The 16656-nt window shown below is 44.5% G+C and overlaps 2 protein-coding genes across 11 annotated transcripts in view; both read left to right on the forward strand.

The window, feature by feature from the left end:
* The window catches only part of arhgap46a (Rho GTPase activating protein 46a), a 33070-nt gene extending 30460 nt beyond the window's left edge, over positions 1–2610 (forward strand). For all 5 annotated transcript variants that reach the window (XM_076047944.1, XM_076047945.1, XM_076047946.1 and 2 more), the window contains 3 exons: positions 212–303; positions 401–570; positions 848–2610. In XM_076047944.1, the coding sequence (XP_075904059.1) occupies positions 212–303; positions 401–570; positions 848–1042 (457 nt within the window). In that variant the 3' untranslated portion in view covers positions 1043–2610. The remainder of the gene's footprint in view (positions 1–211; positions 304–400; positions 571–847) is intronic.
* A 918-nt stretch (positions 2611–3528) lies between these two features.
* On the forward strand, positions 3529–16101 carry phf20a (PHD finger protein 20, a). Of its 6 annotated transcripts, none has more exons than XM_076047949.1 (17): positions 3558–3698; positions 5807–5938; positions 6665–6836; positions 8201–8285; positions 8553–8629; positions 8721–9285; positions 9762–9812; positions 9903–10172; positions 10299–10493; positions 10792–10887; positions 11921–12076; positions 12479–12660; positions 12739–12838; positions 13171–13366; positions 13461–13902; positions 14445–14634; positions 14859–16101. In XM_076047949.1, the coding sequence occupies exons 2-17, from the start codon at positions 5814–5816 to the stop codon at positions 14999–15001; spliced, it is 3045 nt and encodes a 1014-aa protein (XP_075904064.1). In that variant the 5' UTR covers positions 3558–3698; positions 5807–5813; the 3' UTR covers positions 15002–16101. The 6 variants fall into 6 exon arrangements, with proteins under 6 accessions (XP_075904065.1, XP_075904064.1, XP_075904068.1 ...); XM_076047954.1 differs by having other exon boundaries at positions 3560–3698; positions 5832–5938; XM_076047955.1 differs by lacking the exon at positions 3558–3698 and adding an exon at positions 4287–4959 and having other exon boundaries at positions 5832–5938.
* The last annotated feature ends 555 nt before the right edge of the window (positions 16102–16656 follow it).

A 16656-nucleotide genomic window follows, 5' to 3' on the forward strand; every position in this document is an offset into this window, starting at 1 on the left:
TTTTCTTACATAATTCTGCTGCATCTTCTGAGGGCCGTTTGTATGTGCAAACAAATAGACATGACTTCAGGCCACCAGACCTACATTTTGACCCAGCAGGGCTTGAGAATAACCGTGATGCCGCGGGACAGGCACAGCTTGTTAAGATGGAGGTAGAGTTCCCTCTAGTGGCCACGGGGTGTAACTAATGGCCCATCTCGTATTTTTCCAGGGTGCCGGGAGACATCGATGAGGTGAACGCACTCAAGCTTCAAGTAGACCAGTGGAGGATCCCCGAGAATCTGTCCGACCCAAATGTTCCAGGTGAGGACGTCGAGGCGTCACTTTTTTTCAGTCAAACTGGAGAGATTCCGCATTTGGAACCTGAGTGAATAAGACGCCGTGCGTTTGTTCCGTTCAGCCTCCCTGATGAAGCTGTGGTATCGGGAGCTGGAGGAACCGCTCATCCCCATGGACTTCTACAAGCAGTGCGTCAGTAACTGCGACGACCCCGTGGCCGCCATCGCCGTGGTCCAGTCGCTGCCGGAGCTCAGCAGGCTGGTGCTGTGCTACTTCATCCACTTCCTGCAGGTAACGTTTTATTTCACAATCAGACTGGATTAAGATTTTTAATCCGGCCGCCCGCACTTGAAGAAATTATGTTAGTAGTAAGTAAGTCATAAAACAGCTGTATTTCATCAATTTGTTCAGTTTCAATTAAATTAAAACATTTAATTTGATTTAATTTAAATGTTACAGTTAGTTTCAATAAAGAGCTAAATACTGAGGCTCACAGGTGTCAGTGTGAGACCCCCCTCCCGCCTCCCCTGCTTCCTCTTATCTGTCTGCTGTAATTGTCCTCCTGCAGGTGTTTGCACAGCCTTCCAACGTGGCCATAACCAAGATGGACGTGAACAACCTGGCCATGGTGATGGCTCCAAACTGTCTGCGCTGCCAGTCCGACGACCCGCGCATCATCTTCGAGAACACCCGCAAGGAGATGTCCTTCCTGCGAATGCTCATCGTTCACCTGGATACCAGTTTCATCGAAGGGGTGGTGTAGACCACGGGGCCCAGTAGGGGGCGTCGTACCAGGCCCTTCAGAGGCTCCAGTTAAACATTTACGTATATGCTATGCCCCCCTTTTTTTCTTTGTTCAAACCACACTGGAAACTGTTGGTTAGACGTTAGCCTTCTGTGAAAACAGCCTGGACTTTGTAATCCGATGCCCTCGGTATTCACACACACTGTTCCACTGAACCTTCACTTACTCGACTGTGACGAGCGGCATGTGCGGAGACACTTCTAAAACCTTTGTCCCACACATTGACATTAGCCACAGGCTCTCTGCTACAAAGACTCGGTGTTGATGATGTACGGAGGGTCGTCGCTTTGAACTCTTGCCTGCTTGCTTGTACATTGCTTTTTCTCCCTAACCAACATACGATTGCCCTCAATTCATAACACTGAGCTTTGCTGACTTTGGCAGGAAAAACAAAAACAAATCACTGTCGAGGGTTTTTTTTTTTGGAAAACGCGTCACGCGACAATCTTCTGCTATTTGGTGCACGTGTTGAAGCACGGCTTCAGGCAAAAGTAAAAGACAAAAACATCTTGAAAGTGCAACGCACATTGCCATTTAGGGTGTTTGTTTATACTGAAATTGACGGTTTTAAAGTTCAATAATTATTATGATAACAAATTACAGTTTCTTACAGATTGAGTGAGTGTGTGTAAAGTGGGAGTCTTACAGTATTTTCTTTGTAATTATACACTTGCACATTTAAAAACAGCAGTGTTGACACTTTTTTTCTTTGCATTTATGTGTTTGTGTGATTGTCGGAACAAAAGACGCAGCCTTCTTTGTACAGAAGAGATTGAAGATATGGGAAGTAAGAGAACTATTGTCATGGTGTCTTAATAATAAGCTTTGACTGTGTTGCAACTGTGTGTTGATTGTCGAGGGAGACACAAGAAGCCGGGAATTCAATTTAAGATTACAAGAACAGATTATATCAGAAAAACAAAAGACGGAAGATAAACTGGGAAAAGCTTTACTTTTACAACACGCAATACTCAGCTGAACCCAGAGCAGTTTGTTGTGATCCTCATTTATTTCATATTGATGTGGGAGTTTGTTTTTTCGCAACCCTTTATTAATATCTTCCAATCGGAATCATGTTCTCGTCTGTTGTGTTGTTGTCTTTTGGCTCAGGTCTTTTTAATAAAACGGGTGTTGGACGTGATAACTGTGTAGCCTCCCGCACAGAATGAACATTTGATCAGCCCACCACTATCCCCTGTACTGATAACACGACAGTCAGCACTATGAGAATTTAGAATAAGCTTTTTGTGCCCCTCCCCCCCCTTCTCAGGCCTCGCCAATGTAAATACAGTATGTCTGTAAATATTAATAACTAAAGTTTCTTCTTGTGATGCAGGTGAGGGGTGAAGTCAAAAAGCAATAAGAGGAGTGTTTTTTAATTAACTGTTAATTTCTGCTGTAACCACCTGCCTTTTGAACATAGGACTGATTCAAACCACTTTCCATGTGTGTATATGTGTGATTGCATTAATGTTATCATATGGAATGACTGTCCATAAATAAAGGTTTTTCAGTCGTAGTGAAAATGCCTCCAGATTTCATTCGGTGAAAGAAAATGGGGGAGAGGGGTTAAATTCTCTCATTTTGATTCCTTTATTTCGGTCACAAATCTATTTTTATTATTATTTAAAATGATGGAAAGATTTTGAGTTTCTTCTTTCAACATTGTAATGTAACTGAGTGAATTGTAACCGCATTAGCCTCATTATAGCCTCACCGTTGAAACTAGTTCAGTGGAAACAGACGAGCAGCAAACAAACCACAGAAGAATGAATTTCTGCACCTGAATTAAGATGAAAAATTATGCCTGGAGTTATAACTTTAAAATGTTTTCCAGAAAATGATCCCCCGTCCCAAAGAAATGTTCTAGTCACACTTAAAATAATTAAGTTTTGAATGTTGAACCAGTCATCTGTTAAAAAGGTCATTGGCGAATTCACTTAGTCAACTAAGTGGATGACTAAGGTTTACTTGGCCAAGTACTTTTGTAAGTAGCCACAAAATTTTAATTTAGTTTTTCCGTTGATCAGATGTTATTTTCTCTATACAATCATCAAACTTGTCTCAATATGCTCTTGTGAAAATTTGAAAACTCAGGGTCCTTGCTTTTTTCTATACAACTTAAACTTCCTATATAGACAAAATACATAAACATATTGTTGTTGTGACATTTCAGCTTTTTAACAGCCGCTTCTTAAGAGTAGTTTTACACTTAATTGTAAATTAACAAATGTAACGACTAAACAAGTTATTTTGCTTTACGTTTTATGCAAATAACACCAAACTATTTTTGCTCATGTACTTATATAATGTCCACAATAAGTCATATATCGACAATCGTTTAGAATGTCTTATTTTGTAATGATTTATTTATTTATGTAATACATTTCTATCAGAACGCTTCAGAGGTCGGGGAGCGTGCCTGGCGCATGCGTGCTGTGACGACACTGTGCTCGCGCCGGCGGTGAATGCAACTGCGAGAAATTCAACTGCGTGATCCGCGAGCAGACGGACTTGGTGGTGGTGGGGGGTGGAAGAAACGATACCGGCGCCTTGAAAAAAAAGCCACGTTTTCTGAAGAACCCCGTAGGACAAGAGGGCGACTGGAGACCAGGTAAGAGTCGCTTACCTCCGGCCCGAGTCGAAATTTAAGTGGTTAGCGAAGCTAGTTTTATGTTCTTAGTTGTTGCATCAACAACCTCGATGGCGTGGTGCCGCATGTCGGCTCGCTCACTTCAAAACAAACGTGACGAAGTGTCGTCGCAAACTGTTGCCAAACTGGACATTTTTATCCGCACAGACACTCGTCTGCCTTCGCTTTAGCCCCGCGATTTAGTGCACCGTAACCCGCTAGATTCATCGTCTACCGCCGCGGCGACTCCACACTGTCATCGCTGGAAGTTGAGCGGCGGCGGCGCTCGTCCACGCGGCCCCTTCCACGCTCGCTCCGCTCGCCCGCGCGCACAGCAGGAAAAGTACAGAAAAGTAGGCCCGGCGTGAGGCCCCCCCCTCCCTTGCCTCCCTCTTGTGACTGACAGCTCGGCGCGGCCAATCAGAGGGCCGAGGATCCAGCCTGTGACGCATTCCGCTCAACCAATAAGATTGTTGCAACAGCTCCTCAGCGCAGACCGCGGTTCGCGGCACCGCGTCTTTACCGCTCCGCCCACCCGCGTTATAAAACCAGGGGACAATAAAGTGGCCGCGATATTCCGGAACAAAATGATAACCTGACGTCGAGGTGACTCGTTTCCCTTTGTTTTATTTTCTCGACGTAAAAGTTTAACAAAAAAAAAAAAACAAAAACAAAAAAAAACTACGCTGTCGCGTTTGACGCTATATTTTTGCGCACCTTCCTCAAACGTATAGACGTAACGTTAAAAAATAAAATAAAATAGTGCGCTAACATTTTACAAATACCCTCGCAAATTTGACACGACTAATTGTCCACCAGTGAGCTCAGTTGTGTTCCTGACTCCTGCCGCTTGGCTTAGTTCGCCCTCGTTTTCCGCCCAGTTCCTTTGTCGTCTGTCTGGCTCGGCGCAGCTCATTAAAAAAAAAAAGAAAAAATACCGTGTTGGAATACAATTGCATTTCAACTCGTTAAAAAAAAAAAAAAAAACATTTAGCCCCGTTTTTGTAGTATTTTTGTATTTTACGTCGCGCCGGGCGTTTTGTTCCCCTCCGCCAATGCGCGGGCGGTTGGTCCATCAAGAAGGATCATTGTGTCCCATTGTGTCTCTACGTGCGATCGCTGACTGGAAAACACGTGGGCCGACTAGTGCGAAGATATCCGGTTTGTAGGTTGCACCAAGAGAGTCAGCCCTCGGTGGTTGCCTCCGCCAGGATGAAGCAGGTCGGCTGTATCCTGGGCAGAAGTAAGACGGGTTTTTTTTTGTGAAAAATGTCGACGTGTTCTAATTTGTGAATCGGGGAACGTTGCGTTTTCGCCCGGTTTCGATGCTCGTTGTGTGCCCGGCACATTAGGATGGAACGGCGGCGTTAATCGGGAGGGGATTGAATTTTCCGTGCGTGACAATCTGATAGCATCTCAAGGGTTGGACACCAGCGGTGCCGTAGGCGAGCGATAGTGTAGTCCGGATACGACTATAAAAAGGCCATATTATTTGCAAAGAGACTCTTTCTGAGGCCAAATTCTCAGTCTGGTGCAGGATTGCATAATTGCTTGGCTGCTGGGGTGGTGGGTGCTCAAAGCAGGAAATGAAACCAGGGGACAAGAATTGTTCGTTATGTCTGTCCGGAAGTGAATTATCCAACTTCCATTTTCCTGTTTATTTTATTATTATTATTTTTATTTATACAAAGGAATGGCCTTTTGTTAGCCTATCATCATGTCTGAAGAGTGATCACTGAAACATCTGGTATTGCACATTTCATCCTCATTGGAAGGGCATGGCTCACCATTGTATCCAAATGATTCTGCACTTTAATCCAACATGCACCTGTAATGTGTCTCCAGCCTGACCAGCTGCTTCCTCCTCCCTGAGAAGTATTTGTGTACCTCTTAATACCCCCAAATTTCGACACGGTGTAGAGCTGTGATTTGGTAAATCCTTGATGCAAAACAGTTGTCAGCAAATACCTGAGAGAAACAGGGTGGTGAGGCATAAGAACAAGTTGTGCTCTTGGTCAGACACAATATTTGATTCTCAGTAGAGCCTACAAGGTCATACTGACGCTGTTCCTTATCGCTATGTTTATTAGTGTGTGTATGTGTGTGTGTGCACAGGATAGAAGCCTTGATGTGGGCAGTATGAGTAAGACGCCCCCTACCAGAAGAGGGATAAAATTTGAGGTTGGAGCTCAGCTCGAGGCCAGAGACAGCCTCAAAAACTGGTGAGTCATGGCCTTGCTCATTTCTTCGCATCTCTCACTGTTCACACTCTCATAAATGATCATTCTCTCCCGTCTGGTGCTTGCGAGCCTCATCTGAATCTCTAACTTGAAGAAAAGCGCGTAAGGAAAGGTTTGCAGTGAGCTTCTCAGCCAGAAGACAATGGCTGCTAATGGGTGGTGCTATCAAGCAGCCTTTTGACTCTGTCTGGTCATCTACACTTGATAGTAGACGGTGAAATTACTGAACCGGCTGACATTTGGTAGGAGGCCAGATGCTCCAGACACCTTTTTATTACTCAATGTATGTCCTCGTTTTAAGACCCAAACCAAACAACCTCTGGAAGTTTCGCAGGGTTGATAGAACAAAGCATCAATTCATGAGAACATTCATACTTCTGGGATTGATGTTAACATTTCCCCTACTGGAGTACGTAGTTATAAAGTGAGAGCATAAATTAAAACGTTACACTATGTTGGGTGTTTTTTGAGGGCACCTACTGGTGACCCCTGTGTTTTAAGGTACCAGGTTCCAACTTAAATATCGCTGTAAAGGGAGTAAACATCTTTGTGGTCGACGTTGAAACTAACCAAATCATTATTTAAGTTGACTATCTTGTGACTATTTTATATTTTAATATTTGATATAACCTTGACCCATGTAATGCCATAAAATCGCTGAAGGGTTGCCAAAAACTTGCCAACCATTGGTTTTCTTTGCTCATGCAGGTATGCTGCCAACATAGAGAAGATTGACTACGAGGCAGAGAAAGTACTCATTCATTATCGCCAGTGGAGCCACCGGTACGACGAGTGGTTTGACTGGACCAGCCCTTGCCTGAGAGCCGTGGAGAGGGTTCAGCTGAGGCGACAAGGCCTGCAGGACGACTGCGTCATACCTGTAAGATAACAGTATAAAACCTTTAGCACTTTGCCTTATTCAACACCAGTGCAAGGTGTTTTTCCTGTTAGAAATAGTTGATACACAGCAGTTCATTTCAAAGGTTTTGTACTCGAACCTCGTACAGCCAATTGTTTTGAGGATAGTTCTTTACCTAATCAATTATTTATTATTCCCACTTATCAATCAAAGCTGTTAACAAACAAGATAGGGATTTGTTTCAATATCTTTATACCTACTCTCTTGTGTGGAACTGATGGGTAAAAACTCAAGATTATCATTTCAAGTAAGTTCAGTGCAATTTTGTTTGGCTGCTAATCTTATTTATTTAGAATTTGCCAGACTTAATTTGGCTGCCACTTTTAAATCTTTCCTGGTTCATTAAATGTGTCTTTGCTCTACACTACAAGTAATTCAGATACATGATTTGAATTGTGATCAATTTAATTTCAGACAAAATGTTGTTTTTCTTTGAAATAATTATTCTGAAGTTTGCTTATTTCTACACATTAAAGTGAATATGAGCGACTGTTTAGTTTTCTGAGCGAATGACGGGATTCCTCCGATGATAAATTTGTGGGCACAGAAAACAAGGCCCATAGCGAAAAGACTATTTTTATGTCGTTAATAACAGCGTCTGTGTTCACTTCTGAATCTCTCAAAACATAAACAAAGCAATACACCGCGCGCGGGCAGACCACTTCCCCGTGGCTATGCAGTAAAATTACCACACAAAAGGAACTGGGACAAGAGATTCCTTTCCGGAATTGTATTTGAAATATTCCAAGCCATATTTTGCAGTTAACTTTTTACTATGAAGATACAACAGAGTCTGGAATGTTCGGTCACGTTAGGTTCACCCAAAAGCAACCAAGTGCGTTCAACACAGAATCTCTGCCTGGGTTATAAACTGACACGTTGTAGTTTAGCTGTAGAAAGAAGAGCGATCAAAGTCAACTTTCTCACACCGTCTAATTTTTTTTCATTGCCATCAATAATCTTTCTTAGTCGGATAATCGCAGTACGTCATTGTGATCTGTCCTCTCATCGCTACTTCACTGGCATGCAAAACCAGTGCATTCGTAGCTGGGAGTGTTTGGCCGGCCAAGTGAAGGTCTTTATGGTAGTGTTTAATTGTGTCACTACTGATATTGTCCAAAGGCAGAACTAGAATCAATGCGACCCCGGAGCTGTCCGCAGTCAGTTCAAAGTTCCAAATTTGCGTTTCAACAGGATTTCATTTTCATTTGCTCGGCAAGTGTGTCTAAATCCTTGTCCGTGAAGGTGGAATATGACACCGTTTCCAAGATGTCTCTGTGGGTTTACAGTACGGCTTATATGTCGTGTCTTTGTCCTTTATACAGGGCTTTCATGTGAATGACAAAGTCCTCGCCAGCTGGTCCGACTGTCGATTCTACCCTGCCAAGGTCATTTCAGTCAATAAAGATGGTAGGTATCAATAACCTGGAGTGTACTGGCTTTTGTGTACGTTTTGCACGGAGTACAATATTTGTTGCAAAGGCATCGATACATGGATTGGGGAAGTATATTTCTGTATAATTAAAGGTGGCTTGATTTAGGGCGAGATAAACATATGGTACAAATATTAATTATTAAAGCGCCACCACTAATGATAGCTGAAAGGAAATTATGCAGATAGATCCAACAGGCAACAAAGCTTGCGTCTCATTTTTTTCCCCTGCTTTCCCCCCCCAGCATCCTACACTGTGAAATTCTATGATGGTGTCATCCAGAAAGTAAAGGGAATACACGTGAAGCCATTTATTAAACAGGTACACATCCTTTTTTTTTTCTTAACCCCATCTCGGTTTTGTCAGTTCTGTTATTTTTCCTAACTTCCTGTTGGTCTTTGCACGCACACAGAGAGGCAGGATCGGACCCAAGTCCCGGTCTGCTGAGAGGAACATGGTCCGGAGGATAGCCAGTCGCAGAAATGGGAGACCCCAGGAGAATGGCGGTCCCAAGAACAAGCGAGCCAGGCGCAGCACCTCGGACCAGGAGGAGGAGAGCAACAGCGAGGACGAGGAGCGCGAAGCAACAGTCATGAGTGACAAGAACAAGAAAATGAACGGCGAGCTACAGGCTGTGGCTACGGTCAAACAGGAAAAGGATCTCTCAGAGCAGAACAAGCCCGGGGACGGAGAAATCAGGACTGGACTCACAAATGGGGTGAAGGTGGAAAATGACGGCGAGCTCAACGAGGACGGGTGCCACGTCGGCGGAGGAGGAGTGAAGAAGGAGGCGCTGGAATTGGAACAAAGTGAAACTAAGCCATACCCAGCTAAGCCATGCAGCGAGTTGACCGCTGAGTTGCCAGCGCAGACGGAGCAGGTGGCTGAATCCAACGGAGAAGTGGATCAGAAGCCAAGCGTCCAATCAGGAGGCTCGCAGCCTGCCGCCGCTGTCACACCTCCTCAGCCTGTGAAACGTACGTGCAAACCATCTTAATTAGGTCACATGTCATTTCATAGGTGCACGTGTTGGAATGAAATGTGATGTAAACTGCTGGTCAAACATTTGGATGCACCTTCTCATGCAACTTTCTACACTGCTGATAGATACTGAAGACATGAACTATATGAGCAAGATACATGCACTTATGCAGCAAAGAAAAGTTCAATAACTCTAGATATGCTTTTTATGAAAGGCGGCTATTTTGAAGAATTTGTACATGTTTGAGTTATTTTACTGTTTTATTTCCTACTTAATTCCATTTGTGTTCAGATGTAGTTTTGATGCCGTCAGTCAGAAACTGCAATGTCATAGTCATGAGAATGAAAGAAAAGACATTGAATTCATTGGGTGTGTCCATACTTCTGACTGGTAGTGTAAACATCCCAAAGTTGTTTTTTTTTATGTGTGGATACCAAAATTAAACCAACCTCTCTTCTTATTCTTTGGCAGCGGTGAGGAAGCAGGGCTTCCACAACCCCAACAGGTTCAGCAGAGAACCACGTAAGAAAACCTTCATACTTTTTCAACAGGGAGCCAAGCTGTTTGCTTTCGTCGTGCCTTGTTCACCTCGTGATGATTTCCCGCTTTCAGTGTACAGAGTGATCAAAAACCAGCCTCCGCCCGTCCTGTCCATCAATCTCGACCACAACCCGTTCAAGTGCAACGCCCCTGGATGCACCAAGTCCTTCCGGAAGGCCAAGCTGCTGCACTACCACATGAAATATTATCATGGTGAAGAGCAGGCGCTGGAGGGGGAGCACAGCCCCACCAGGAGCGTCCAGACCAGGGCCTCAGACAAACAGGTCACAGCTGCAGGTCTGGATGCACCAAAGAGAAGACGCACCATCTCTGCCTCTATGCGTGAGTGTTTAGTTGTGTTCAGTTTATTTGTGCGTCGCCTGAGGAAAAACCCTGGTTGAATCTTTTGGAAAATTTAAAATGCTCTGGCTTAAATTTGTTTCGTTTTTTTTTTATTTATTCATGCAGACTCTGTTGGGAGTACTGTCACTCATCGTGGTGAGGGGAAGACCCCAGGAAGACGCACGTCGGCCCCGCCTGTGGTCAACGCCCAGGCCCACCAGCAGAGGGCACTGCTGAGGGAGAAGAGCAAAGAGAACCAGCTGGACAGGAATGGGTACCAGCAGCTGGACAAGGACTTGGACAAGAATTGTTTCGACATCGGTCAGTAGCTGCGTTTCCAATATTCCTGGAATTGCACAAAACTTAAATATCGCAATAAAAAAACTGGTAATGGAAGAACCTAAACCTCAAAAAAACTCTCAAATATCACTAGAAATAGAACATTTTAGAAATATTGCTTTTACTTTGCCAACAACTGTAATGGAAACACAGCAAGCGAAGCAGCGGGAAGTCTGCAATTGAAAGTTCCTCTTTGTTGCAACAAAAATGAGCTGAATAAGACGGTCAAGTGCTTTGTTGGTGACGCACAGACCCCACTAACCCTGTGTTTGGTCTCCAGGGTCCGTAAAAGACAAACTCAAAGAGAAACCAAAACAGAAGGACTTCCTGCGGATCAAACTGAAGAAGAAGAGGAAGAAGAAGAAGGCAAAGTCTGGTAAGCCTTTGAGGCCTCTGGTCCTCCACATGCTGTTGCTCTGCATGTGCACCCACTCTGCCATAGTGGGACTGGCTCGCTTGCAAAGCATACGTTCCTCCATGCACTCCTGATGTGGTGGCTGTGTTTCTGTGTGCTGAAAGGTGTCATATCTGTTTACAGCCTCTTGTCATTCCATTAAGCCAAACAAATTACATGGATCCATTGTGACTGACGTCAGCGTTTGATTTTATTTCCCTCCCCACTCACATTCTGGGAATGGGAAGCCATATTTTTGATCTGCAGCACCAGGCAACTGGTCCAGTTTCCTACCTTTTAACCCCCAATTTACACCAAAGGCCGTCCCAACTGTGTCTCATGTATCGCTGTGTGTAAAAATTAAATGATAATGAATAATAATAAACTGAACTGCTGGTATCAGACATAATGCAGGTATTTAAAGTATTAATGCATTTTGTTCATCATAGTTTCAGGTTTAAAGTGAAATCTGCTTTATTATTTGACAGCCGAGCCGAACCGTGTTGAAGCCGACACGTCACGTTGACACTTCACAGTAAAATCCAGCACATTGTATATTATGATGAAAATCAACGGGATCCAACGTGTTTTCCAATCGTTGACTTCCTGTCCTGAACGATTCTACCTGCTGCAATTGACGCAGTGGCTGCGCGTGAAGCGTAAAAAAAACAACAAAAAAAAGGGCCGCGTTTTTACCAGAATGAAGTGCCGCAGTTTCGCACTTCTAAAACGCATCCTTGCCACACCTGGTGTGAACCTGCACACTGACTTTAATGGCCGCGGTCTGCTGCAGAAGTGCGAACACGCCACAGGCACTTTTGGTGCAAATTGGGGGGTAACCACTGCTAGTGTCACTGTGCATTTTATGATATTAGAATGATCTTTTATTTTTTGCCACTTATGTCGCTCTCGCCACTTTTTTTGTCACCTCTTGCAGAATCGCCTGTAGCGTTTTCAATGTTGACATTTTGTTCTACATTTGCCTCCTTCCTCCCCCCCCCCCCTGCATTATCAGACTACTCGGGCAGTGAGGAGAATATTGACATCTCTGTATTGGGTCTTCAGTCCAAATTGAATTTGCCATTCAAAACCCCCCCCTCACACAATCACAAGCCTGAGGCCTACCGCCGCAGGCCTGGATACAACTACTCAGAGCAGATACATGTGGATGGTGGGTATCCCCTCTGACGGTGTGTGTCTGTGTGTTAGTTTGTGTGTGTGTGTGTGTGTGTCTGCACGCTGTGCATGGCTTCCTTTCCCTTGTTATTTTCCGCGGGATTCATTCCATCGTGCAGTTGTTGCACATTCGTCAATAATCAGAGCAGAAACCTCTGTGCCGGCATCGTGTTGCTCACAGCACATCACTGCAGCACAGACGGAAACCAAAATTTTCAAACTGGTGATGGATTGAATCCTGAGCTGTTCTCTGCTGCTTCGGCTTGCTCCATCCTGCATCTTGACCCGTTTTTTTGTGGTAGAGTAGATGAGAAGTTGAATCTGTTGCAAGTTGTGCCCCCCACCCACCCTCCACCCCCAATGTGAAGGAAAAGCAACAGTTCTCCTGTTGTTGTAGATGAGGACAGCATGAGTGACTGGTCCACTGACAGCTGCGGCTGGAGTGACGAGGACTACGGCGTGGATCTGGACTTCACCACACCGCCCCTGAGTGTGGACTCGGGCGCCGTGGAAACCAGCGACCAGGAGATTGTGCGATGCATCTGTGAGGTAGAAGAAGAGAACGACTTCATGATCCAGGTGAGCTGCGGATTCTGCCGCTCTGTCTTTGATTTATTTGGGATTTTTGCGTGAAATTCACACTCGTTCTTCCCTCAGTGTGAAGACTGTTTGTGCTGGCAACATGGCACCTGCATGGGCCTGCTGGAAGACAATGTTCCTGATAAATACACCTGTTACATCTGCAGAGACCCACCAGGTGAGCAAGAGGAATGAGATTGTTTCATTAAAAAAACACTTGGCTTTCATATAAAACCACCACTTCTCACTTTGAAGATTGCTTTGGAGATTTTTAGCACAAAATGGAATAAAAAAACAAGAACAAAAAAATAATCTGATGGTATCCCCTGTAATTTCACTATCAATGCCTGAAATTATAGCTTGTTTTTTCATTGGGTTTTTATTTTTGTATGAAGTAAAAGTGGATGTAAAGAGGTGAAAATTTTCACAACAAACAACTTATTTTTGAGGATCAGCTCTTGTTTTCTCCTTTCTTCTGACTCCACCTTACGCCCTGTGCTGATCTCTCAGGTCAGAGGCAGAGTCTGCGCTACTGGTATGACCGCGAGTGGCTGAGCAACGGCCACATGTATGGCCTCTCATTCCTGGAGGAGAACTACTCTCACCAAAACGCAAAGAAGATTACCACCACCCACCAGCTGCTGGGAGATGTGCACCACCTTGTGGAGGTCCTGAACGGACTGCAGCTCAAGATGAGCGTCCTCCAGTGAGTCAAAGTTTCCAGGATGGCTTTTCCGGCACACTGTACGGAGATAAAATCTAAATTCTGATTGTCGCTTTGTGTGTCTCCTCTTGTCCAGAAGCAACACTCACCCCGATCTGCAGCTGTGGCAGCAACCCTGGAAGCATCTGGAGAGGTCGCGGACTTGCTTTGACTCGTACTATGGTAGTGACGCGGCTCCGTCTCCTGCCACCCCTGACGAGGACATGAGCCGGGGTGAGATCCTCATGTCCAACGCCCTGGAGAAGCTGAGCCGCGCAGCCACCATCGCCACCTCGTCTTCGTCCAGCTCCTCCTCGCCCTTCCCATCCTTCCAGGACTCGTACATCACTAGTGAACATTGCTACCAGAAACCACGGGCCTATTACCCAGCAGTGGAGCAGAGGCTGGTGGTGGAGACCCGGCAGGGCTCTGAGCTGGAGGACAGTATGAGAAGCACTGAGGAGCTGCTGGAGCGGGAGCAGCGCTACGGAAGCCTGCTGGAGACAGAAAAAAACAAATCTACTGGCACCACAAATAAGGTTGGTCATCATCATCATCACCATCATCTTCATAAACTGACATCGTCTGTGCACGTGGTTGTGTTTTAAATAAATAGCTACGACTGCGGATTGTCGTTCCAAGTTGTATGAACACATTCATCATTCACTTGGATGAGCCATGGATGTATGTGTCTGATTTCAGCTTTACTTTCAAACTTTTTGAAAGAAAAAGTCAATGTATGTTTAATCTCATTTTCAGTTTTAGGCAGCTGGTTAATATTTAAAAAAAACAACTCAATATTACTTATTATTAGGAAACAGTGTTTTCATATAATAATACACTGTATGCATTGATAGGGTAACATTCCACCACAATCTGTCATTACAATGGGAAAAGTGAAGTGTCCCATTCCTTTTATGCCCTTGGTAAAAGTCTTATTTATGAAGTGTGTATCAGAACATCTAATATGTTTTAGGCATTGGGCAAAATTAACTACCTATCTCTTTGATGTTTTACCCAAAAGCTTTTACCGAGATAGGAGTCATAAAATCTGTGTCTGGTGTCACCTGAATGTCTTCAGGCTTCCATGGGCGTCACCACATCCCAGACTGAGACAAAGGAGGAGAAGGAGGAGGGGAAAGAAGAATGCCAGGATGCAGCAGACAAGAGCAGGCAGCATCAGCAGAGGCAGATCAACCTGCTGGATCACATTGACGCCGTGCAGGACGAGGTCTCCCACCGGATGGACTTCATAGAGAAAGAACTTGACGGTGAGACTGATGCTGGCTGAGACAACACACACACACACACACACACACACACACACACACACACACACACACACACACACACACACACACACACACACACATAAATGCTGTTTTACACGCGCTTGCTTCATTTGACTCTCCTGGAACATTCCAATCAGTAGTTTCATAGTAGCTCAACCTCACAGCCGCGCTGACCTCTGCTTGTTGCTCTTGGTCGCCCACAGTGTTGGAGAGCTGGCTGGACTACACCGGGGAGCTGGAGCCTCCCGAACCACTGGCGCGTCTGCCACAGCTCAAACGGCGTATGAAACGGCTGCTTACACAACTGGACAAGGTGCAGCAGATTGCTCAATACAGCTCCACATGATGGCGCCAGAGAGCAGCAGCCGCCGCCACCGCAGTCCTACGCATGATGTGCAAGAAGCAAGCCGCTCTGACGATCCAGTGCGAGGAAGTGCAAGACTCCGATCGATCACCACGTGCTCCCTCGACTTTAGAATCTGCTGCTGTGTTTCCATTTTGATGAGGTTCAGTCCGACGGTGTCATATACAAATATCTATATGAACATTATTGGAAAGTGTTGTGTCTCACATGAGGATCGAGCACACAAAGTAACCTCACAAATGCAGGAGGAAAATCTCTCGGACCAGAAGAAACCTTTATGGTTCCCATGCAACTTCAAACCTAATGAATGCCTTGTGTCCGAGCTACTGCTGAACGTTTGCCCTGTCTCCTGGTGCACGGCGCAGCAAATGCAGAAGCTTAATGTTTGACATTGCAACTGAGGTCCTCTTTGCAATCGTTCATTAACCACGTTAAACGCTTGGTTGTGTTTTTTTGCTTTATACCCAAAGTTTTTATTGCGGGTATGTCATGCATTTCGCGAGTACAAGCCGTCTCTACTTATTGAAAATTGTTCAAAATGATTTCCCCCTCCCCTCATATTTCTTTTCGACCCTTACATTCTACACTGTGGAGTTATCTGTCTTTATTAAAAGAAGCATTATTTTTCAGTTGCTCATTACAACTAGTATGGTTCCCTTTTTGTCACTCCCTATATAGCTTTGTTCCTAAGAGTGCAGTCAGCGGTATACTGGAATTATGAGTTGTTCTTTGTGTTTGTCAATTTCTTTAACTTCTTTTTCAATCTCTGTTGTTGCTGTAGCACTTGACCTGTGATTCACTGAAAGCTGTAATGTGAATTTGTGTCTTTTCTTAACCATGCATCCTTATTTGTCGACAAATACCACTTTAGAAACCCTGTATATTTTTGTTTTCATGTTCATGTACAGGATTTTTGTTGTAAATATGTTCACTCAAAAAAAACAACCAGTTTTAAACATTCTGATATCAAATATTGTATGCTACTGTACTGTAAGTGTCTGGCGTAGTTGCAGGGAAATGTCAGAAACAATGCAAAGAAATCTGTTGGTACACAAATAAACTCATTGTTATTGATTACTGAAGATGTGTCCTCGGATGTTTCCTCGAGGTCGCATTACTCACAGCAGTTGCACGAACACATCACTCAGTTTGATCTAATGTGCTTTGTGCCCTTATGTAATCGGATTGAAGTGAGATGCCGCAGTAGTGAGGAAAATTGAAGGCACGGACTTGAGCAGAGTAATCTGTTCTCAATACCACTGGGCCGAGGTTCCGTCGAGCACAGCTTTCCCTCTTCCAACTGTGCAAGTTGCCCATGACCTAAAAAACGCAATGGGTTTCTGTGGGTGGATGCAGCATGAATCACTGTTACTTCACTGTGGTGGGGGTTAACAAAACGATGTGCACGCTCACTTTGATGTACTACGTTTGTGTTGGACAGACAACTTGTGCCGTTACATAACTGGATTGAAAATGATGGGAATTCTAATCAGTTGTGCTCCAAAATTTTGAGCCGGCATCATGTGACGACTGACGGATGGCATGCAGCCCACTGAGAGCTCAGCTCTGGATTTTAATGGAATGTATACAATATTTATCAGAGGGGAATTTTGTTTAACAGCCTTGATTAATGATAT

Source organism: Nelusetta ayraudi, unplaced genomic scaffold, assembly GCF_046127955.1.
Source record: "Nelusetta ayraudi isolate G7.1 ecotype Tasmania unplaced genomic scaffold, CSIRO-AGI_Nayr_v1 ptg000096l, whole genome shotgun sequence".
NCBI classification, from domain to species: Eukaryota; Metazoa; Chordata; class Actinopteri; order Tetraodontiformes; family Monacanthidae; genus Nelusetta; species Nelusetta ayraudi.

Bases quoted from the DNA above. Each gene is read 5' to 3' on its own strand.
- phf20a (XM_076047950.1), top strand. From the start codon at position 3,553: ATGCAACTGCGAGAAATTCAACTGCGTGATCCGCGAGCAGACGGACTT. The intron at 9,286-9,761 runs GTACGTGCAAAC...ATTCTTTGGCAG, and splicing joins ACCTCCTCAGCCTGTGAAAC to CGGTGAGGAAGCAGGGCTTC. The intron at 10,888-11,920 runs GTAAGCCTTTGA...CTGCATTATCAG, and splicing joins GAAGAAGAAGGCAAAGTCTG to ACTACTCGGGCAGTGAGGAG.